Raw genomic sequence first — 24,464 nt, forward strand, 5'->3', positions numbered from 1 at the left:
AATGAGTGTAAGCAATTGTGTCCGCAAAGCTGGGTTGCCTTGGTGGAACGTTTAAGGCTTTAATTTTAGTTTGGTTGGGATGGACATGGGACTATGGGAGTACTCTTTATTTTATTTAGGGGAGTATTACAAGCTACTAACTCAAGTACTACTTGTTCTCCTACAGTACTAGTCTGCTACTGCTGCAATGGCATTGGCTTCACCAGCTGTTGCACATTTTACTGAATTCAGGAATACCACCTTCAACCGCCGAAATTTCACAATTCGCGCCACTGCTACAGCGCCTCCTCCGGGCCCTCGGAAAGACGTTGATTCCAATTCCGATGATTTCGCCTCTTTCGCCCGCAGAAGTAGGAGTGTCAGTGTCGGAGAGATGTCTGCCGATATCAAGCGTGTCAGAGCTCGCATGGAAGAGAATGAAGATTTGGCTATTCTTATGCGCGGTCTCAGGGGACAGAATCTCTCCGACTCCCAATTTGCTGCCGACGATGTCCAACTCCGTTTGGTTGAGGTTTCCATTTTTCCTTTACTTTCTTTTCCGATCATATTCTTAACTTCACTCACTAATTTCTTAGCCATTATGAAATCAATACCAACCACACCAAACATTTAGGAAATAGAAACACTGTTTATTGGAAGATAGAAATAATTTGCATAAAAACAAACTTGTTTTGTAATGTCTCTTGTTATAGAGATATAATTTTTCATAATCTAAAGCTTAATTAGCTGGGGAATATTTTGCATAAAAAAAAATTGTTTCGTGATGTTTCCTGTTTTTGTCTTCCTTCTCTTTCCTACTAAGAGAATTGTCAATCAGCTCATGCGTGCTATTGTCTAGGTTGATGAAAGCAGCGAGTTCCTTCCATTGGTATATGATCCGTCAAGCATATCCTCATACTGGGGCAAGCGGCCACGTGCTGTTGCAACACGTGTTGTGCAATTGCTTTCTGTCGCAGGAGGTTTTCTTTCTCGTCTTGGATGGGATGTGATCAATAAGAAAGTCAAGGAGGTACTATCATCTTTTCATTCTCGAATTTTATAGAATAATGTTAATAAATAATACATTAAGGACAATAATATAGTGTTACGCATCCATGCAAGGAGGCAATATATATTTTGCTCTTAAGCTATCTTGCATGAATGGGGAGTGATGATATATTTTCTGCTGCATGTTATGATTAAATTTCTGTGTAAATCATGCTGCTTTTTTATTTTTTCATTCTTATGATAACAATCTTTACTTGTTTTGTTTATATGCCAAAAACCATTGAATACAAACCTATAGCCTAAACATTTAGGGGCCGTTTGGTGGGGTATTCATCAAAGGGAAAAGGAATCATCCACACTGATTCCCTTTGTTGCTGTTTGGTAATCGTTTTTTTCCATTCCCTTTACCCCCTCCATTCCCCCAAATCCTTCTAAGCTCATTCCCCAACACCACCGTACCACCATCCTACTACCCACACAAACCACCGTAAAACTCAGCCACCCCACCGTCGATCGTCCCCCGCCCTTCGCTGCGCCTCCCCCGCGCCTTCGCTACTCCGGCGACGGTTTTCGGGGGGAGAGGGAGATCGGGGCTAGGGTTTTGCAGGGCTAGGGGTGGTTTTTTCGGGGGAGGGGAGGTTGGCAGGCGTGGGGAGCGGCGGCGAGAGGCGGGGGAGGCGCGGTGAAGGGCGGGGAGTTGTGGAGGAGGTGCGGCGAGTGGTGGAGTGGCTGGGTGGTGGCTAGAAATGGTGGAAAGTGAAGCAATGTGGTGGTGGTGTGGTGGTTGGACCGGTGGCATTCCATTCATTCTATTCCTTTGTTATTCAAAACAAACAACACCCCAAAATTGGGGGAGTTTCATTCCATTCGTTGTCTTTCCCTTTGTTCATTCCATTCCGATTATCCCGTGCGAACCAAACGGCCCCTTAGTGTTAAACATGTGGTCAAATCTCACTTTCATATATGTACATGTTAAGCTTAAGATCTAGCCTGATTTTTTTCTCAACAAGTCCGCTGGTAGATGTAATTGTAAGGCTGTTTATGTCTTGGACTCTTGGTGTGAGAAACCAACCTCCTTTCTATGTTTTAGAAGCTTTATAAGTCATTTACTTATCTTTTCTAGGCCATAGAAGAAATTATTATGACTTTTTCAATCCAAGGGGCATTTGGTATAGTAATTTTTGATGTAGGAAACAGATTCAATTAAGTGTTTCCATTTCTAATTCTTTGGTATGGGTAAAAAGTAACATATACAGTCTCCAAAGGGTAACAAAAACCCCCAATTTGAGTCAAATTGTTTCTATTTCATTAGGGGTACCAAACATATAATAAAGGTAACGTTTATTATTATCCTTTCCCTTACTTATTTGAATCATTTCCGTTTCATTTACTAGGTTTATACCAAACACTCCCCCAGTGTTTAATAGAGAATATTGTAATTCCATCAAGAAGCTCTTTAGGGAGCAGTGATTAATGAAATCCAAGCTTCCTACCCATTGTTGCCTATCGCTTTATTACTTGTGTGTGTTTTTGTAGGCCTCTATAGATATTATTTTGCCCATATTTTAAAGCACCCAAAAATAGTTAAAATCACAAGAAACCCTCAAACTTCATTGTCGGACCCGCTTGTGCCCGCCTCAATTTGCTCAGCTATCACAAACCCCAATAACCCTTGACTCCACTCTTGTCTCCGATCGGCAGGAGGACCTATCAAACCTATTTCCCGCTTGTGCTACTCCGTGCTTGCAAGCCCCCTTCGCACTTGGCTAGCACCCTCATTGCCAATAGATGAAAGCGCGTTGCATGGATCCAGTGTCAAAACATTCGGACTGTGACACTTGGTCTCTCCAAGCACTGGTGCACCCTTCTGTACTGGTATTGCAGCCAATATTGTAAACGTAATCTACATTCTGTAAGGAATTTATTAGCCAGTAATCTCTAAGCACAACATAAAAGTATAAAACTCACTAAAATAAATGTTAGTTATATGTATAACGACATTGGATGTTGCTCTATGCTCTTCATATTTAATCATATAAGGCCCAAGAACAGTATTTTTCCAGCCATTCTGCCAATTACACCTGTGGATTCCCCCAGATTGTTTAGTGTTGAAGCTGCTTTTAGATGGAAACCTTCTTAATGTGGCTTCAACTTTCCCCTTTACTTGCCAGTTTTGTTTAAAATGCTATGTACTTTTTTTCTATCTTATCTTGGGTGACATATGCTTTTTAAAATGTGTTACTAGAAGCTGTGGATCAATGCTTTGGAGTAGGATTGAACTGTTTCTTCTCTGCTGAAGATTAAACAGTTCTTTATTCCTAAAAAAAAATTCTCTATTATGATTATTCATGCTTAATTTTCAATCTTTACTACTGGATTGATTTCAATGACTCTAATGTTTACCAACTTTACTTACCCCACTTTTCAGAATGAAGTTGCACGAGCAATTGAATTAAGGGAGATTGTGACCTCTTTGGGACCTGCATACATCAAACTGGGGCAAGCTCTTAGCATTAGACCAGATATACTGTCACCATCTGCAATGACAGAACTCCAAAAACTATGTGACAAGGTAATGTTAGGTTTGTTTTAGTATATTTTGCTAATTGCTATGGCTGGAAATGTTGGCGATTGTCTGTCTCCTTGAGCAAATTAGCCTAAGTTTAAATTACTTGGATCATTGTAGTTTCTTACCTTCTACATGTCGTGATCTTTCATTCTCAAGCTAAGGTTAGCATTTACATTATATTTCTCATCCTGCTTGTCTTAAAGAGCATTCATATTACGTGATGAGTGAATTTTCATCTACCTTCCTAATCCTTCCAACAATAGAGGGGTTTAGTTTATTAAAAGGGAAAGGAAAATGGATCCCTCCAATGCCCTACCTTTTCTTTCCTCGTTTCATATTTAAATAAGTGAAAGATGATTTTCACTTATTTCCCCTCCATTTTCCTCCAATTCCACCATACAAACACGGTATTTTCTTAAGTAGCCGGCTATATGTATATATATACTGGTTTTTAGTGAATTATTTTTCTGTTTTGTTTAAATCCCAAATTGAGGCAACCAAACTACATGAATGTGCGACTTGTAGCATGATAATGAATTTAAGGGGCTGGCTTTGAAAAAGAAAGGGCTACTTCGAGATTTGGGTTAAGGGCACTCTGGTGGCTTTCGATTAGTGTATTTTATATAGATTTATCTCAACACTTGTTCTAAGTGAGTATGGCCACCTTCTACGGAAGATAAAATAAAATTTATGGTTAGTTAAATATAAAACCATCCTTCCTAATGGCTAGGTAGGCAGTGATATGTAAAAAGTGCTTTTGAAAAATAAACCTAAGTAAATAGATATCATTGGACAACAATTCTAACAACAATCCTGGTAATTATAGCAGTAAGAGGAGACAAATCATTTTTTATCAGCTAAGTGATGTATATCAGCTTTGAGGTATTATACAGTCCACATAGGCTTCATCTGCATATTACCATGGTTTATCTTAAAAACCTTTCTAATTGTTAGCATCACCAATACATATGCCTGTCTTTTCAGGTCTTACCCTTTCCTTTTATATGTTTGATGATGAGTTTTATTCCTCTTTGGCAATATATAAGGTTCCGTCGTTCCCTGATGATGTTGCAATGGCTCTAATAGAGGAGGAGCTTGGAAGTCCTTGGCCTGAAATTTATGATGAGCTTTCATCCTCTCCAATTGCTGCTGGTATGCACAGTAATTTATTGGTTGTTGGGAAAAAAAGTGGCTTTTGTTTTATTTTGAGACACAAAAAAAAAGGTGTCAGTTACTACACTGTTAAGGTAACTTATTATGTGCTTGCACATTCTGTTTCAGCATCTCTGGGACAGGTTTATAAAGGTCGATTAAAAGAAAATGGGGATTTGGTTGCTGTCAAAGTGCAGAGACCTTTTGTTCTGGAGACTGTAACAGTTGATCTGTTCATCATTCGTAACTTGGGATTGGTTCTTCGCAAATTCCCTCAGGTAATGTTTCCAAAATTCTGGTCATAAATTGTTAATTACTGCTTGGTCCGCATCCATCACCAAGAGAGAGAGTCTACTTCACAAGTTCAAGGAGTTTCCATTCCAAAACCATGTGGCAATAGGAGTAGCCCTGTAGCCTTACAAATTGGGACTCTTACATGTATTGTTTAGGAAGGTTATGCCTCAACACTCCCCCTCATATGTAAGGTCCCTTTTATAATCTGGTCACATGTGATGTTTCTTTGGTGTCATAATGCATTTTCACACTCCCCCTCACAGGACCCATTCAATTTGGCCCAAAGTACATTACATCCATTAAAGGTCCTAATCGTTGGCCTTGCTCTGATACAATGTTATATACGGGCCTGGCCGCACCCGTAAGCTAAGAGAGAGAACGCCCACTTCATAAGTCTAAGGGGGTTCCATCCCAAAACCGTATGGAAACGAGAGGATTAGCCCCTTAGCCTTATAAGTGGACACAACTTTCTCTCTTCCTCAGTGTAGGATACACATCCTATTACTCACCCTTACTTTTTATTCAATGTGGGACGACACTTCCGCTCACATGTGGGTTTGTTCATGGGCTCAACATTTCCTCTCACATGTGAGATGTCCATTATACTAGCCCAAATCACAACTCAACCCAAGATTTGATACCATGTTAAAAGGGTGTGGGGCGTAAAATGAAGTCCCTTTTGACAAATTTTCCTATTAAAAGATAAAAGGTGGTTAAATGGCGATAGGATGAAGAGAGGAAGAAAATCGAGGTTTTTGATGAGGGCATGTACTTTGCACGTGATAATCTACGCCGGAGTGTGGCGATCAATGGCCGGTATCTGAGTAAAGATCCTGGTGAACTAAATTTTTTTGTTTAAGGTCCCAAAAGCCACGTTTTTTTGTATATTTATATTTTTTATTTTACAAAAGGTCCTTTCTCACAAAATGACCAATATAAAAGGTCTCCTTCCTGACATATTTCCAAAATAATATTTTGGGCTAAACTTCCGTTTTCCAAGCTGTTGATTGTCTCATGAACCATGGCCTCGAAGGCTCGAACTAACATACTAATTATGTTTTTGTTTTTGGGCCTTGGATAGATTTTGTATAATTTATGCAGTTCTAGGTCCAAGGGTTGAACAAAGCTGCCAGAAATTTGCTTTTATTTATTTTTGATTTTTTTTGGTAGTCTGAAATCTCCAAATGAAAATGTCATCTCTTGCTAAGACACAATTAAAAAAAGTGAAAGTCATGTAGCTAGGATTAGGAAAGTTTGCACACTATCACTGGAACCAGGAGTCCTTTACTAGGATTTCTGTTCTTTGTAGTTGGAGCCCTATTGTAAGAATATATGGAGTATTAGGTTACTATTACAACTTTATGTTAAAGGGTGATTAATAACCCTTTTATACATCTCCCTATTGTCATCATTTCATTTTGTTCTGAGCTCACAAATCATACACAGCTTCTGGATATAGGATGTACTTTCTCAGGACAATTCTCTTTTTAAGGGCCTCTTCATTAGTCTGTGTGCACACTTCAAGCTCTTCTTCCCTTATTTGCTTCAATGTCATATTTTCGAATCACAAACCTGGAATTCCTTGATCGGCAACGACCACCTGTTGATATGGTGTCAAACCACCAGAATCAATTTGCCTATTGCTTACCAACCGCAAATTGGGCTTCTAATAACTAATATTGACAATAAAAGCAAGTAAATTCATGCAATTAATAGAGAGCATGTCTTTAATTTTACCCAACTCATGTTTTGCAAACTTTACTAAAATTTTCTCAATCCTTTATGGTTTTTCTTTTCGACTCACATGTTCTCTCTCTCCTTTTTCTCCTTACCTCTCTTTTAAAACTCTCTTATGTTTCTCACTTTACACACTTTTTTTTTTCTTTCTAATCTTGCTATGCCCCTTTTCCTTTTCAGACGGTTCCTAATGATGATTCTGTTAGCCGACCCCAAATCATTTTGGGAGTTGGGACTAAGGCGTTGTTGTAGTAGTTATAGATCATGTGTACAGATTTGTCTATTGAAGACCAGATGCAAGTTAATTTGATAATTTTTTGGTATTCTGTAAACTTCGGATCTCCCTCCTCAGGGTCTTTACCTCTCACAATGCATTGCACCTAGGTGGGAGAGGTGCGTTGACACACCTTGCTCCTGGATGCAAGTTATAACTAAAGACTAGATGTGCAGTTTCTTTTTTTTCTTTTTTTTTTTAATTTAATTTTTTGGTAGAAAAATCAATAAAGAAGTCAATACCTATGTAATGTCCATGCTCCGTAAACTGCATTACATGTTGTGTTCAATGCCTCTTTACTGAGAAATTATGTTTGATAATGCTCAATGTGACCTGCTTTCCTGGTCTGTAACGAGGACCTTCCTCTGAGTTGATATATAGTTTTCATCTGACGTCAACCTCTTCCTTATCATATATGTCCGCAGATCTCAGTTGATGTGGTTGGCTTGGTCGATGAATGGGCAGCACGTTTCTTTGAAGAGCTTGATTATGTAAATGAGGGTGAAAATGGTACAATATTTGCAGAAATGATGCGAAAGGACCTTCCACAGGTTATTACTCTGTCCTGCTTTTTTAACATTATATAATAAGTAATATATAGATGTATTATAAAGCCTTGAAGGGGGTGTCACCCATGTACAAAAGAGGGGCTGTGAACAAAAAAAAAACCCCGTGCCTTCAGTATCATGAAGCATACTATCTAAGAAATTGAGAATTCAGAATTGTATCACCCAGAATCTAATACTTAACTCCAGCTAAACAAAAGGGAACTTGAAACCTTGACCCACGAGGGTTATGCCCTCAGAATTCCATTATGGGTTTTTTTTTCCCCTTTCCAAGCTAACCACCAAATTGCCAATGAAATTATTCCCACACTTCAGCAAGTCAAATATCATCCTTCTTGGGTTTGCTTAGAGCATATGTTTGTGTGCCTACATCTTCCATGAGCATCTCTTACTGTCCAATTGTACTTCTGATCTTTATTTTTTGTTTTTTCTCTATTTTGTGTATTTTCAATTTTGCCTAGCTGATACTGGCACTTTCAGGTGGTTGTACCAAAAACCTACACTAAGTATACTTCAAGAAAGGTTCTTACTACTCAATGGATTGATGGTGAGAAACTATCGCAAAGCACAGAGAGTGATGTTGGTGAGCTGGTTAATGTTGGGGTTATATGCTATCTGAAGCAGGTATAAAATGCATAATGGATCATCATTCATCTATTAAATGATAAAGTAATTTTTGAATTGTTTATTCTGCATAGTTGATAAACACAACAAATATATAAATACATATAGACTGTATTCCTATTTGGATACCTGGGGGCATCTGCTCCTTTGGGGGTTGACATTGAAAAGTGATGGAAAACTAGAAGTACAACTTCCTGTGAAACAGAAAAGTGGAGAGTTGTTTGTTTGACATATATGCAACTTTCTGGGAAGTTTTACTTCCCACAGTATGCTAGAAATTACTTACTGCATTGCTTTGGATACTTGGATTGTCAGTATTCCTTAGACAGTTTACCTTTCTTCATCTGACTGAAGAACTACTTATTTAGTGTGTCCTTAATTTTCAAGTGAATGATTCTTCCATGTCAGACTTCTGAGCCCATGATTGAGTAGTGCACTTTTTGGTCGCATATATGAGTCGGAGCATATTAAGCATCCTGGAAAATTGTATGAATAAGAAATGAAAGATCCATACCTGGATTTCCAAGTTGGACAATGTGAGGTTTGATTCTTTTTATTTTTCATAGTGTTCAATTGCTATCACTATGAAAATAGCGCTTTTCACCTATGCTACAAAAAAATTTGTTGAGCCTCATGTAGTCTTTAACGATCGTATTAGATGTAGCTAAACGCTTAATCTCTCTTCCCATTCCCAGATATTTACAGTGATCTTTTTGGTAAAATTGTATGCAGTTGCTTGATACTGGTTTCTTCCATGCTGATCCGCACCCAGGAAATCTAATCCGAACTCCTGATGGGAAGTTGGCGATACTTGATTTTGGTAATAATTTAATTTATTACATCCTCATACGCATTTGTATGGCCATAATTTTATAAGGGGAAATTTTTTATTTAGAAAAATAAATAGATGAGCAAGTAGCAGCAAGCACAATAGCAGAGGAATTTGAATATATTAATTATTAATTACAGTTCATTGCCCTTCAGACCCCCCCCCCCCCCCCAACACACACACATTTTTATAATTACAAATTAAAATTCATCCCCCCACCCCCAAATATCAAGAATGCAGTGCTTTACTAGTCCTACTGCAGCTTCAGACAAGAAATTTGATCCCTTGACACCTATAAACACTGACCTTTAAGATTCTTGTCCTATATCATACCATGTAAAACATCAGATTGTAAGATTGTAATGTATCATACATACCCTTGTCTAGGATTACAGCAAAATCGCTTGAGATCAAAATATAAGTTGTTCTCCAAAAGGGTTGGCTCATGTTCTTATTATATCAAAAGCCGATGTGATTTTTGACCCAAAAAAATAAAGGAGAACAACACCCATTTTATTAAAATTGACTTGAACTTGACCAAGTTTTTTCAAACAAAAGAATAGTTGCATAATGCACAGGATTGAATCTATATATTATACTAAAAGACAAGCGCCTCAATGTGAGGATGACAAATGTCACTCTCTCATTGGCTTATCTTAAGTATTAAATATATCTATATAATTACTGTTTACATATTCAAGCATAGTTATTTTTGTTAAACTTCAAATAATAAAAGTAAGTTTCAATACATGCATAAGATTTTCATGATTTCCTAACATAAATATTGATTTAATTTTTTTATAATAAATATATACTTTCCAATACTACAAATAATCCATAAAGTCTTTTTAATCTTTATTTATAGTCAAGTTAAAGAATAATAACTAATTTGAAGCAATATGATTAAAGTGGCATAATTAAGGAAAATATAATTATAACATTTGTAAATTTTTGTTAATATGAAAGATATAAACCTATCAAAATGTATATATAGTTAAATTGTTTAATAACTTAAATCAAATGTGTAGTTTTATTAAAATTATTTGCATGTAATCATTAAATGTGTTGGATGTTGTGTAGCTATGCAATGTCCAAATCTTTAGTTGAGCGACTTTGATTTAGTGATTGTATGGTAAAAAGATATTGACTTCGATCTTGAAACCTAATAGTCTAATAAATTCTAAATAGAAAACTTAAAACAAAAGAAAATGAAAATAGTAAATGGCTTTAAATATTGAAATAAACATAACCTTTTAAATCAATATAGCGAATTCAAGAGACAATTTTAAGGCTTTTAAAATTAAATGGGGGAAAATATATGTAAAAAGAATATTTTTAGATATATAAATGTCCATGCACTATTATAAGAGTTTTGTTAACCATTTTATAATTAAGGTAGGGATAAATCTTAGTAATATATACTCCGTATATTTTATTTATATAAAATTATCAGTATCCATACCTATATACGAAGTATTTGTGTTGTATACTATATTTAATCAGCTGTTGGTTATATATATGACTATTATATAATATATAGTTTTTGGCACAATGCTTAACTTAGGAAAATATATGTTCTGGTAGGTCAAATATAAGATTATTATTATGTCTATAGATTTAATGAGTGCGACGGGTAAATAAAACATGTATATATTAGATTGATTGTAGCTACTGATGCGGATGGTATGATAATAAAATTTTAGTTTTTTCTCAACGGGAGATATAAATAAATTAGTTCACTTCTTATATAGCTATGTGGAGCATTATTCAATTATTTTTCAATTAATAAAATAACATTATAAAAAATTAAAAGAAATTCAAATAACATAAAATACTATTCAAATAACGTTCCTTTAATTTTTTTTTTTTATTGACCATTAGTAACCAAGTCCTTTAATAGTAAATGAATTACCTTTGTTTTTATTTTTATTTTCCCTATGGGTTTAATAGTTTGATTTATAAACCGTGCATCGCACGGGCACTATGCTAGTTTATTAATATTTCTTTAGTTTCACTATATCTCAGAAGAACCGAGTGCCTATGAGAAACTCATTATTCAGAGGACCACGAAAAGAAAATAATACTGGATCTGCAATCTTAGTTATGCTCTTCTTTGTAGGCTTGAGTCTCTTCATATTCTTGTGCAAAGACCTTAAATTTTCCTGATCCTTGACTTCCCCAAGGACCGAAATAGTATACGTTGGAAGAAGAATATTAATCTAGATAAAGTGTAGTCACATAATCTTCCCATTTACAATAAGTGGATAACATACATGCACCAATGTTACAGCTTTTTCTTTTCCATTTTACGAATAGGCTATTTACTGTTTAAGAACATTATGCTTTCTTTTATTCTGGAGTACTAAATCTTTTGAGGTAAAATTCTGCTCCAACAGGCTTGGTTACAAAATTAACTGATGATCAAAAGTATGGGATGATTGAAGCAATTGCTCACCTAATTCATAGAGATTATGAAGCTATAGTCAAAGATTTTGTCAAATTGGATTTTATACCGGAGGGGGTTAATTTGGACCCCATTTTACCTGTTCTCGCAAAAGTTTTTGACCAAGCACTTGAAGGAGGGGGAGCGAAGAACATTAACTTTCAAGAGCTTGCATCAGATCTAGCACAGATAACTTTTGATTATCCATTCCGTATACCCCCTTATTTTGCTTTAATAATTCGAGCAATAGGGGTGTTAGAAGGCATAGCTTTGGTCGGAAATCCTGAATTTGCTATTGTGGATGAAGCCTACCCATATATTGCGCAGGTACCTGCTTTATGCTGGGGAATTTTTCAGTGAAAATGACTTCATTTTTATCGTTCTTCTGCAAGTAGCTTGCATAACTTTATTTTAAAGGTTATTCTACCACTTATATTAGCTACTTTAATTCTGTGGTTCATGAAATGGCTGCAATACAATCCACAGCTGGCTGACTGCAGAAGAATTAGATCCATTACCATGTTAATTTTTATCCTTTAATGTTGTTCCTGACTTGCCCGTACTTTTTTAGAACAATATTTGGACTCCCAATTGAAATCTATATATACAGGCCATGTGGCTAAACAAACTATCTCACGAGATTGATATTGTGAATTCGCAGTACATGAAGTCATGTAGACGCATGATACAATCACCCGCCACCCTTATTTTCTGGTGTTGTACAGCTTGTATTCCAATTTAATTACTTCCTCATTTGTTGTCGAGATGCATGATATTTGTATCTTAAATTTTACAACGAGAGGATTAAAATTATTGGCATAGAAGTTAAAGTTTAAAAATCTACAATAGCTGCACTGTTTTTCTTAGCCAATTGATTGGAGTTTCTTAGATTCACACAAGTTATTAACATTCTAGCCATTGGGAAATCACTGGGAATCTTGTCTCTTGATTCATATATTCTTAGTCCCCAAGTGGGATTTAGCATTTAGTTGTGGGCTGTTGTGTGGCAAGGGGTTCATGATGGCAGCTTTGGGGTGGTAAGGTTGAAAGTGTAATTAATACTTCCAACCTTGAGGTTGGGGGCTCAATGCCTATTATGTGCACTTTAAGGATGGGAATCTCTTACCATGTCCCTTCATTCTCTTAGTGTCTGGCTTTTTAGTCGGGGTCAGGTTGACCTCTGTGGGGTTTGTCCTGACTCCCTGTCTCCCAAAGATTGCCCCTTGCCCAACTTTTACTTTATTAAAGATTGGGCAAGGTTGTGAACATGGCTTGGCTAAGTTGTGCACATGAGGAGAGAGGGCAAGTGGGAAAACTTTACCAAAAGTGGTATGGGGAAAAATCAAAGGGACACCTAAAAATAGTGTACGAGGAAATTTTAAGTGACGGAGGGAGTAAATTTCACCTTTAGGGTACAATATAAGTTGATGATGATCAAGTAGATCTGCCCCCTTATCCTACTATCTAGGCCGGTAAAACTGTTACTGAACAAATTGATTTTGTGAATTACACTTTTGGGTTGTCTTCATTTCTTTCTCACCTTTGCAGTGCCAGTATTTTGTAATTCATTCTTTTTATAAATATCCAGAGGCTCTTGACTGATGATTCCTCACGTTTAAGGAAAGCTCTTCGATATACCATATACGGAAGATCTGGAGTTTTTGATGCTGAGAGATTTATCGATGTGATGCAAGCTTTTGAAAATTTCATTGTGGCAGCTAAAAGTGGAGGAGGAGAGGATTTGAATGGTAGAATGGCAGAACTTGGGATTCTCCAGAGTGAACAGAATAGTGATTTTGCTGGTTTCTCAATAAATTCATCAACGAATCAGCAGATTCAGACAAGAGCAGCTTTGTCATTTTTGTTATCTGACAAAGGAAACTTTTTCCGGGAATTTCTTTTGGATGAGGTATGTCTTATCTATTAATTTACTATTATGGATAGATTTGTTGATTTAAATGCTTTATGGGTGTTGTTCCTCAATCCAATAAAGCATGTACATGTGAAATAAAAAGTTTTAATAATGTGGTAATTAATTTTATGCTGGAAATGCTATGTAAAAGCACATTCTTGTATAAACTTAGTGGATAGACATTCATTTCTCTACCCTAGTCATCAATACCCCTTCTTTTTATCTTTTGGGAGTTGGTGGATTGGCCATAGGGATTAGGGACAAAATTCATCTGTTTAAAAGATTGCAGTAGGTTGAGCTGTGATATCAAATTATCAACTTTTAATGATCTAAATTAATAGACTATTAAAGATATTTATGATCAAAATTGTGCCTTGGCAAGCATGAAATTCTAGTTGCTGCAGTTTATCTGTAATACTCCATGTGTCCCTATTTAGTTATATTATGCAATATTTGTTTTTATTTTATTGTGCAATATTTGTTTTTTTTTTTTATTTTATATTATTTATTTATTTATTTTATATTATAGTTATTAAGTAGTGGTGTATAAGCACTACCTCCGTCCCTTAAAGATGTGATTGTTTTTCTTAAAAGGAGTCCCAAAATGATGTGTCTGTTTCTATTTCATTCCATTTATAGATTGTACTTTCCTCACTATTATTCCCCAATCTCTCCCTTTATTTTTGTTGAAAAATGCAATAAAGTACACCTTAAATAAAGTTGACAATGGCATGCCATTAAAAAGTTTGAATTTTTTTTTTAATTAAAGCAATAAAGTACACCCACACACATGCACCGATTCTATTTTCTTTACTTCTCATTATTGTCAATTCTAGAAGCTCCCAATTCCTTAATTCTCGTGAAATATTAGAAACGGACACATCAATAAGGGACGGAGATAGATAGTGGGTAAAAAGTAAGGTGAAAGTAGTAAAAAAAAAAAAAAAAAAAAAAAAAAAAAAAAAAAAAAAAATTGGGATAGAGGGAGTGTTTCCTTGGGCAGAAAGTAGTCACTTTATAAAGTGTAAACTAATTACGGATGGTTTTATAAGTAAAGTGTCTCAACTAAATAGGGATAGAGGGAGTGTTTCCTTGGGCAGAAAGTAGTCACTTTATAAAATTTGCTGCAATAGGATCGACTCTTGTAGGGGGAGTACTTCCTTCTTTAATGTCTCCTTTTCACTGTAGTGTAGGCTGTAAGCCATGGATGAAACCCAAATTAATTATTGCATGCACAATGTGATAATCCCTCTTCATCACATAACTACCTGCCTTATTTTTCGTTTGTTGCCCAATTTGAATATTAAGTAAGACTTGCTGTAAAATTTTTAAAGATTTTTCTATAAGAATCTTAGATATCTATTTTGTAGTCATTTCCAAGATGATTATGCCAAATCATATGGAAATCAGTGTAGGATGAAGAAATTAATAAATCGGGATACTAGTAATATTTAGTTTCACTATGAAAGAGATTGACACACCTATGCAAGCAACGCCAGTGTCACCTAATTTGCTTAATTGCTCACCCCCTCCCTGCTTCTCCCAAACCACTTAAAATACAAGGAAAGCAATATGGATAAAAACCTGATCCTAGAACCAAGAAGGACCATATCTTTTTATAGAAATTCTTTGGGTCAAACAAGATTTGAAAGGATTTGCTTGATGGCATCACGCAATTGCAACCAGCTAGTATCATCATTTCTATTGTTTTGTTTCTTCTGTAAAATTATTTTAGACATTCGATTCTTCTCCCATTCTCATGTCCTCATCCCCATCAAGAGGGGTAAATTGTTTAGTTACGTGTTTTTTAATCGTGACATGTCAAATTCTTATTTATAGCAGCTTCAAGTGCAATATGAAGTTAGTTTCTGAATATCAAGAAAATGTTTCATTGGAGTATGGCATAGCAAGTGTGGGCACAAATATGAATTTTCAACTGGATTGTGATTTACAGGATTCTTGCATCTTACTCTGATATTTCAAATTTCTAATTGTTGTATAACTTCCTATGTTTCTGTCTGTTAAATCCAGATTGTAAAAGGCATTGATGCAGTGACAAGGGAGCAGCTGGTAAAAATTACATCTTCCCTTGGTATTGCTCCTGTAATCAGTGTATTTCCTGCCTTTGGGCCCATTAAACCTGTATCACTTCTACCCACTATCAATGAGGAGGACAAAATCATTCTAAACAATGTCCAAAGAGTAGTTGAGTTTCTTATAGCTGGAAGTTCATTGACAAGAAAATCAAATGAGGTATGGGATGCTTTTCAACTTCCACTCAAATTATTTTAACCTTAACGTATGCCTATTAATTAGAAATTTGCTTTTATCTATTTATGTTGAATAATTGGAAAAAAGAATTTATCTGTTAAGGAAATCCTTTATGTGGTGTTCTCTTGATGAACTCCCTTGATGGTTTGATATCTTTACCTGTGTAACTACTTGTGTGGTTATGGCTACTATTTTAATTATAACGTTGAAATTGATCTTTGATATGCAAAGTGTCAATTGTGTGCCCATTTACTCCCTGTGTTTCAAAATTTTAACACTTTCCTAAAACATGGTGTCACATACTTTAATCATGCTCTATAAGGTTCAACCCAAAATAACTAAAAAGAAGACTTGCGATGTTGTCCTATTCAACCATCTAGATTTATTAATTGTTCACCATTTCCCATTTTTTTACTTCCCTTCTCTATTCTGATTAGGGATGTCAATTCGAGTGTCCGGATCGGGTTCGGTGAAGTCAGGTCGAATCTATTTTAAACTTAAGTCATGCTAAATTATTGTATCCACGTCTGTCGAAATCTAAATCGGATATTTTTTCGAATTGGGCCGAGTCGGGTCAGGTGTGGTTTTGACATCTCTAATTCTGAGTTCTCACCCACCTGATATCACAAAGACCACCATGGAACCATAAGCCTCATCCCACATGAACCGCCACTAAACTTCAAACAACACCAGCACCACCATCAACCCCACACCAGCAACGAAGAGCAGTAGCCCCGACTGTTGGGTAGGGGCAAATTTGTATGATTGGGCTGCTGGTGTTCATGGTAGAAAGAAAGGTAGGGGTAGAAGAGTTGTTAATAAAGTGGTCTATATGCTCTTCAAACATTTTCTTTTTCTTTTTCTTTTAATTGAGTGATCTAGATGCTCTTCGAACATTTTCTTTTAATTGAGTGGTCTAGATGTTCTTTGAACATTAAATATCCTCTTAATGTATCAACCCACTTAGTTGCAAGTGTTTAAGAAAAGAGGAAGTATATGTTATAGGAGCTAATACCTCACCTCAAGCCACCAAACATTTGTCAATAATCAACGTTTTTGCTATTTAGTTAAGGTGGGAGAGCATCATGAAAAATGAAAGAATAAAGAGGGGGGAAAAAGTATGAAACCATTGTTGTTAGCATCACAATCCAGATCGTAGTGCAATCCTATGATCCAATTTTGGGAAAACCTTCCATATTAGATGCAGAATCGCATAGCAATCTCATTGAGTATAAAACATTTCCTTGACCTGGTTGAGATGGTCCCTTATCATGGTATCGGAGCCAACGTGACATAAAGGTCACGGGTTCAAATCTCATCCACCCCCTCTGTAACACCCCAATAATTCTCTCTTTAAACCTGTGAGGATCCTGAACAATATTCAAGAGAATTACTGGCGTGCTACCGCCACGTGTTCAAACGTTAAGGCTTTATCAGAAAATAGCAGCGGAAAAACTAAATCAGTTATAAATAAGTTTCAAAACCAACGAATGAAACCAAATTAAGTCATACAACTTAGAACCATTAAGGCCCTTATTCAAAACCCAATAAAAGTAGTAAGTGATTAAATTCAGTGTTCAAATAAATTCAAACCCAAAAGAAATAGTGTCGAATAAAATCGAATTAAAATAAATTCAAACTTGCAAAAGAAATAAAATGCAAACAACCAACTCTTTACTCAAGATCCCACAACCCTGATGAATGTTGCATGTGTAAGAACCTGTGGTAATTCTGCTCCCCAATATTACAAGTGTAAAAATTGGATCGTCACAGGGTCATTGAAAGGCGAAGGCCATGACCAAAGAAAGACACACAAAGCACGCAATCAGCAAAGCTGAGTACATACAAGCTGCAAAATAAATTAAGAAATCCATAACATGCTACTAATAATCAATCATCATGCATCATTAAATTATAGACTCAACACACGACTCAACTATTTATATTACTAAGACTCCATTAATTAATAATAGGTAAATCATTATTTTTACTCATTGGATTACACAATAGATAAGGTTGTCCAACCCATGCTCCATTTGGAACATCAATAAAAGAAAAACCCCATGCCTCCTTTCGGAAACATCAATAAACATCCAACGACTACGGGTGCGACTCCGTGACCGTAGTTAGTATGAGATCTCACCTAACTCCTAGTTTTGAAAAATATTTGAAATAAGAGACTCGTACATCAGATGGCCTCGAGAAAAGTACACGACTAATACCCCATGTACCCCAACCCCTGATTGTCATTACTCCAGAAGTGCACCAATCCAGAGTTTTATTGCTCATCCATCTTGCACTTTACGTGATTTACAGGTTTAGACTTGGTGATGACTCATATGCATAACAATACAATCAATCCAATATCAATTCAATCAAGTAAAACAACTTTTCAATTTCAATTCTTGATTTATTAGTGGCAAGCAACATTTATTATTTATTCCTTTACTACCTCAGTGTATAAACACCTTGAGTGCATAAGGCACCCCAAAACCTCAACCTCGTCTTAGAAGACTTAAATTCTTCCTTTACTCATCTTGCTGGTATAATCATGAATGAGTAATAAATTAATCATTACACCAATCATATACATTTGCCTCTAAGCGCACCTTGCATAATTAGAGCACAAATAATACTTGCAATATAAAATAGTGCACGTCATACGAAATTCACAATGTATAACCAAACAATTTAACTCAGTCATCCCTATACATGATACTAAGTTCTCGATCCGTCGTCCTTAAACATGCACCTAAAAGAAAGGTTTCGTAACTTGTACGTACCTTGAGCAAACGAATTGGTATGCCACTTTACTAACTAGAAATCACCTTCAATAAACTCCTCTCCTAAGCCAAATAATAACATCTCAATCAATACCCAATCAATCAAATTTACAGCAATACTAACTTACTTTAAAACCTTCAAAATCCAAATCAAACAACACTTTAAAACCTTCCCTTTAGTTAAAATTAAAGGCTTATATATAGTTCTTTAAATTTTCTTCATAAAAACCTTAAAATACACTCTTATACATGAAATTACAGCAAGTTCAAAGTCTAATAAAAATCTGAAAATTATATAAAAACCCCTAAATATCTCCCTTTTTAATGGGTGATTAAACCCTCTTTATAAAACATCAAAAGTAGTACTTAGAAACTATTTCCAACACTTAAAACTTCAATAAAAAACATATACTTATGCTTAATTAACATTAAACATAATTAATTTTATCAATCAAGCTCAAGGATAATGTTTTAAGTATAAAAAAACTTCGTTAAAATCAAAAACTGCCCGAAAATCATATTTAGAGGCTGAATTTGGCTACGAGAGGGTGGTGCTCACTACCAAAGTAGTGAGTCTTTCTTAAAACGTTGTTTTCACATGGAAAACACTACTTTTTCATCAAAATCACATGAGTTCAGAATCTGATCGGGATTAAAACGGGATTAATATTAACGAACGAAAATCTAAAAATTAAAACACGAATCTACCTGTTCAAAATAATCTGCAATTAAGTTAAACTAATCAGTAGTTATAATCACCAAAATTTCAAAACATCATTACTATAAAAGCCCTAAATCAATTGTTCATAAAAACCCTAAAATCATGATTTTCAATAAATTGAAACCCTAGGTTTATAATTCATAAAATATGAAATTTATAACATAAATATAATCTGAAATTTATAATCTTTATACCATTAAAATATAATTTGATACTAAAAATATAATCTTTATACTAAAATCAAATCCCAAAACAATTAAATTAACATTAAGCAAAATAATGAAACAAAGGAGGATGAAAATAAGACTAACCTTTTTGTGTGGGAAATTTTTTGGAGATTATTTATAGGAGAGAATTATTGTAGGGTAAAAAGAAAGATTGGGCCTCATAAAAATAATGGGTCGATTAAGTAAACAAATGGGTTAGGCTTGTGTGATTGGACATAAATTGTAGAATAAAGGTGCATAAAATAATTTGTTCAAATAATTTTCGACCCAGATTAATAATTTGAAACTTTTGAAATTAAATTATGAAAAATAAAAATAAATATTATAAATAAAATAAATTTTCATTTATAAAATATTTAAAAATACGGGGGATTACACCCTCACTTTCAAGTGGAATATTAAACGTTGGATATTTGAAGGGATCGTGCTTCATTCATACTTCAAGCCCAACGGGCTCTCGTGTGAGGGGGCGTGGTAAAGTATAAAACCATCAGCTTAAACTTTTGGTTGAATTGGTCATTTGACACAATCGCTATAGGATCGGATGATCTTTTTTTTTACTTGGATTTTTATTAAATTGTACAAGATCGGACATAATCTTGTGGGATAAGACATAATTGCATGGAATCTGTTAGAATCGAGTAGGATCCGTCGGGATCATCTGATCCCACTTTTTACTTATTAAAATGAGCCTAAAGCAATCAACCTTTTCTCTAAGCCTAGAAAATTATTATATAACTACTTAAACTATAAATTTTAGCATTTTTACAGCTTAAAAAAAGTGTACTTAGTTCTCTAGAAACCTTTTTACTACTCCTTTTATCAATTTTGTAGGATCTTACGATTCTACGATTCGATTCTAGCGATTTAATCCTACTTCTCTCACTAATCCAGGGTGGGGACAACCTTGGACGAACTTTATGTTTAGACTATGGTACGTGACTGGTTGGGGTAGGAGATGAAGTTAATAAAATTTGGGGTTTTACTATTTTAGAAGTGTAAAATACTCCCTCTCGTTTTCTTTTGTTTGTCTTATTCATTGAATCTAAAACATTATCATGATAATATATAATTCAAAACGTTATGTGAGATCATCAATGTTTAGTTACCATAAATATGCGAGATCATCGATGTTTAGTTACCATAAATATGCGAGATCATCGATGTTTAGTTACCATAAATGACTTGGTTGGAAGGACCGAAGGAGTTAGGAAGGATATGAAGTATTTGGATTTGCATGAGAATGAGGTATTTGGTCGTAAGGGATTGAGGAGGAAGATTTTGTCGATGACTACACGGAATAATTACTTTTGGTTCATGTAGCCGACCCCACTTATGGGATTAAGACTTTGATTGATTGATTGTAAAATATTACAATATTGCATTGGGAAATGTGCTTAATGCAAATACAAGAAGTAAACGGAGAGAGTAAAAGCATGTAAATTGGGGTTCTTAAACTAACTCTCCAATGGACTTTTAGAGGAGAGAGAATTGAAAATATTTATATGCCAACAATGGGGCTTTTAACCGGCTCTTGGGTGGCTCTCCATCATGAGAATGACTCTTTCCTAAGAGCCACTAATATCGAAGCACAAGACAAGAACCACTAAGATCGAAGCACAAGACAATATTCAATGTATATACTTTGATATTATTGATCAGTTTTTGCAAGGTATTCCTCTAATATTTATGTAGTTATATGCTTAGCAAGTGTAACTAGCACTTGAATCTTTTTTGGGATTAAGAGAGCTCTTTGGGTCTTTTTGAATATGGCTTTTAAGTTTCACTTATCAAGAGAGGTAGAGAGAGAAGATTAGAGCTAGTTGAAAAATGACATCAATGTCCAATTGTACATACTTAAATACACTTCTTATTCTATCAGGCTATCAGCCAATCATTTGATTATGTGACTAGAAGTGGAACATAAGGCATCTGACTAATTAGGGTTTGGCATCACTAAATTTGTGACTTAATTTGGATATCTAGTTTCTATATGACATTTGTTCTTTGTGATCTGTAAGGATATATTTCCTTATTAATGTTTAGAAGCTAATTGCTATGCTATTTTAGTCCTCTGACTCCTATCACTGAAGAAAACTTGTTTCATGGCTAATGAGTTTGGCTTTGCTTTTACATGCCTAAGTTGCTGGGAAATGGAAGTTGGTTGCTCTTGTGACTTTGTGAGTACCCCTCAATTGAGCAAGAAGTGTCATACTATTTGCTTTGTTAATGTTGACAGGCCATAAATGCTGATCAGGCCATGAGGGAGCTCCTTCCACTGTTGCCAGGCTTGTCTGCTAAAGTGTTGCCTGAAGTCATGAGTCGGCTGGGTTCAAGAGTGGCAGCACGTTTCATTCGTGATACATTGATGTAAGTAGTCACAGGTTCACAGTTCGTTGATGCGAAGTGTACAGTCTCACATACTGCCTGGCCTTATGCTCTGATAGGATTCATCAACTGAGTATATTATATCTTCTGCCACACTTATATTATACTCTGACAGAATAATTTCTGTGAGACCAGGTGAAAACTAATTAGCAATGGAGCAGTTGTTGAGTATACATGTTTAGTTATTTGTCATTAACCTTCCCACAAAATTCAGTGAGATAAAAGTCCCCAAAAGTTACTCTAATTTATTTTTTGTTATATATATATATCAATGAATTGTAATATGGAGTCTATCAGGAATTTTGGGAGGAAGGATGAAGATGAAAGCATTCATTAATTGCCATGCTTTGTCATTTTTCTATTGCAGTCTCAGTTGTTTATAGTGTTATACTGTTATTAATGCCATAGTGTCCTTTATAGCAATCTGACCTATAAAGTGATAAACATTGTTGCTAATCTATGTTACCAGTAATGTCTATTCTTCAAGGATTGAATTGCAAGTGGTCCAGGTTCTCCAAATTGAAGGTATGAGGCTAAGTTCACCAAGTTGTCAATTGTATAAATGCTTAAACTTTAAGTGCATCCATGTATTTATGCATGCTTAATATTAAACATAGTAATGGATGATTGGTCATCAGTCGTCACTGGTCATTGGTGTGCATATGCTGATTGCTGCAAGTACAGACAGGAAAAGTCCCAGCTTGCTTAAATATACGAGGAAAACTTAGAACTACTCTTTACTCTTCAGTCGAGGAAAACCACCCACGTGACCCATGTGAGCTGTGACGCCAATATCAGCTATCTGTATTCTGTAGGCAACAGTATCAACTACTGTACAGTACTGTATCAACCCAATCACATGAGTTCTTTTTGACGTCAGAAAATTTAATCTCATTCCCTAAACATCAAGATTTTAGTACCATTAATATAGGTGTCAAAAGCACACCCGACCCGATCCGAAACTGATCAGAAAAATATCCGATTTAGATTTGGACTCGCATGAACATAACAATTTAGTATGACTTAAATTTATCCGACCCGATCCGATCATCCGAATTAACATCCCTAACCTTTACCTTAATAAACAATTGCAACTCCAATTAACAGCTGGACTACTATTACACCCACTCCTTTTTTACAATTAAATTAAATAATGTAAAAGTGACTTAAAAAATAAAGTAGTTTAAACTTTTTTATGTTTATATTTTTTCACACATAATAGGGGGATCTCTCCCTTCTTCTCTCCTACTTTAAATACTCCACCACAAGTTAATTATAACACAATGACAATAACAAATCCTAGCATTGACAATAATGGAAACAAATTTCATCTACTATCATTAATTAATACAATACTACACATACAGTAATTGAAAAACAATGACAATACATGGAAAAAATTATCCATAACATTGACAATAATAAACATGAATGTCTCGTAAATCAATACAACACAGTGATAGTAATAAAAAAAATGATAGTAAGTGAAAAAATTAATAGAGTAATAAACCTTAACATTCACAATAATAATAAAAATTACAATTAGGTCATGTTCTCTTCACCTTAAAAAAAAATAATAAGTAAAAGGAAAATTTGCCAGGAATAATACCACCTTTCACTTGTCTTCCAATAATGGAACAACATTTAATTTATTTCAAAATGGAACCACCTTTGACCCCTATTTTCTATAAATGGAACAGGTTACGGGTAACCGGCTAATAAATGAGGTTGCAGGTGGAAGTCAAGCCTTGACTTCCATTCCCTCCCTAAGAAGCCAACGTGGCATTAATGACTTCCAACAACCTTCTTTTTCCCTCTTCAATTTCATTTCCCTCCCTTTCACACTCTCTCTCCTCTGTTTACTCCATTAAAGAAGACACTCACTTTACCACAATTGAACAGCGGAATTGAATGCGGTGAGCCGTCCCTATCAACTGGAGAAGGAAGCTACAGTCTATGGAAGTACGAAAGTGACGATTTTTCCCCTAATTGCGCGTTTAAAGGTAAGATTTTTTGCCCCAACTTATTGACAAAATGTGAAATTGCAATGACATGTATTGAATTGTGAAATGTGGCCTAGTCACGTATGATTTTGAGTGTATTTTGATGCAATTGAAGTGTTGTTTGGTGTTAATTATGAATTTAGAAAGAATTTCATGTGAGTAATTAGTACACATTTTCGAATGATGCTAATTCCTGTGAATGTTGTGATAATCTTGTTAGTTGGGTTACTGATGGAGTGTGCTAGTTAATTGATGTATTTAGCTAATGCTGCTGATGTTGTTGCTTGTGATAGTATGCTTGTGATGGTATTGATAGTAGACTTTGATGTTGACTTTGTAATTGTAATTCTAGGTTTGCAATGAGCAGTTTCTTTGATAGTGTTACAATAAGGTTTTGGCATGGTGGTGAGTTCAAACATCAACATAATGGTGAATTGGTGTATGTGGGTGGTAAGGGTAGGAATTTCAAGGTGGACACTGATTTGTTGCGTTATTCGGAATTACTTGAATATGCAAATAAATGTGGGTACATTGCTGTGGCTGGGATATATTACCTAGTTCCTGGGATGAGTTTGGAGGATGGATTGAGGAAAATAGATGGAGATGAAGAAGTATTGGAGTTGATTAAAATTGCAAATACACATAAGCGTGCTGATGTGTATTTCCTGCACCATGAGGAGCCAT

General features: G+C 35.3%; 1 protein-coding gene across 1 annotated transcript; it reads left to right on the forward strand.

Moving 5' to 3' along the window:
* The first annotated feature begins 69 nt into the window (after nucleotides 1–69).
* On the forward strand, nucleotides 70–22,138 carry LOC145641474 (uncharacterized). Its single transcript, XM_081692283.1, has 12 exons — nucleotides 70–511; nucleotides 839–1,009; nucleotides 3,416–3,559; nucleotides 4,603–4,708; nucleotides 4,838–4,986; nucleotides 7,439–7,564; nucleotides 8,060–8,203; nucleotides 8,936–9,023; nucleotides 11,429–11,802; nucleotides 13,064–13,384; nucleotides 15,419–15,640; nucleotides 21,629–22,138. The coding sequence occupies exons 1-12, from the start codon at nucleotides 188–190 to the stop codon at nucleotides 21,761–21,763; spliced, it is 2,304 nt and encodes a 767-aa protein (XP_081548409.1). The 5' UTR covers nucleotides 70–187; the 3' UTR covers nucleotides 21,764–22,138.
* Nucleotides 22,139–24,464: the final 2,326 nt, after the last annotated feature.

Source organism: Chenopodium album, chromosome 8 (assembly GCF_948465745.1).
Source record: "Chenopodium album chromosome 8, dcCheAlbu1.1, whole genome shotgun sequence".
Taxonomy (NCBI): Eukaryota; Viridiplantae; Streptophyta; class Magnoliopsida; order Caryophyllales; family Amaranthaceae; genus Chenopodium; species Chenopodium album.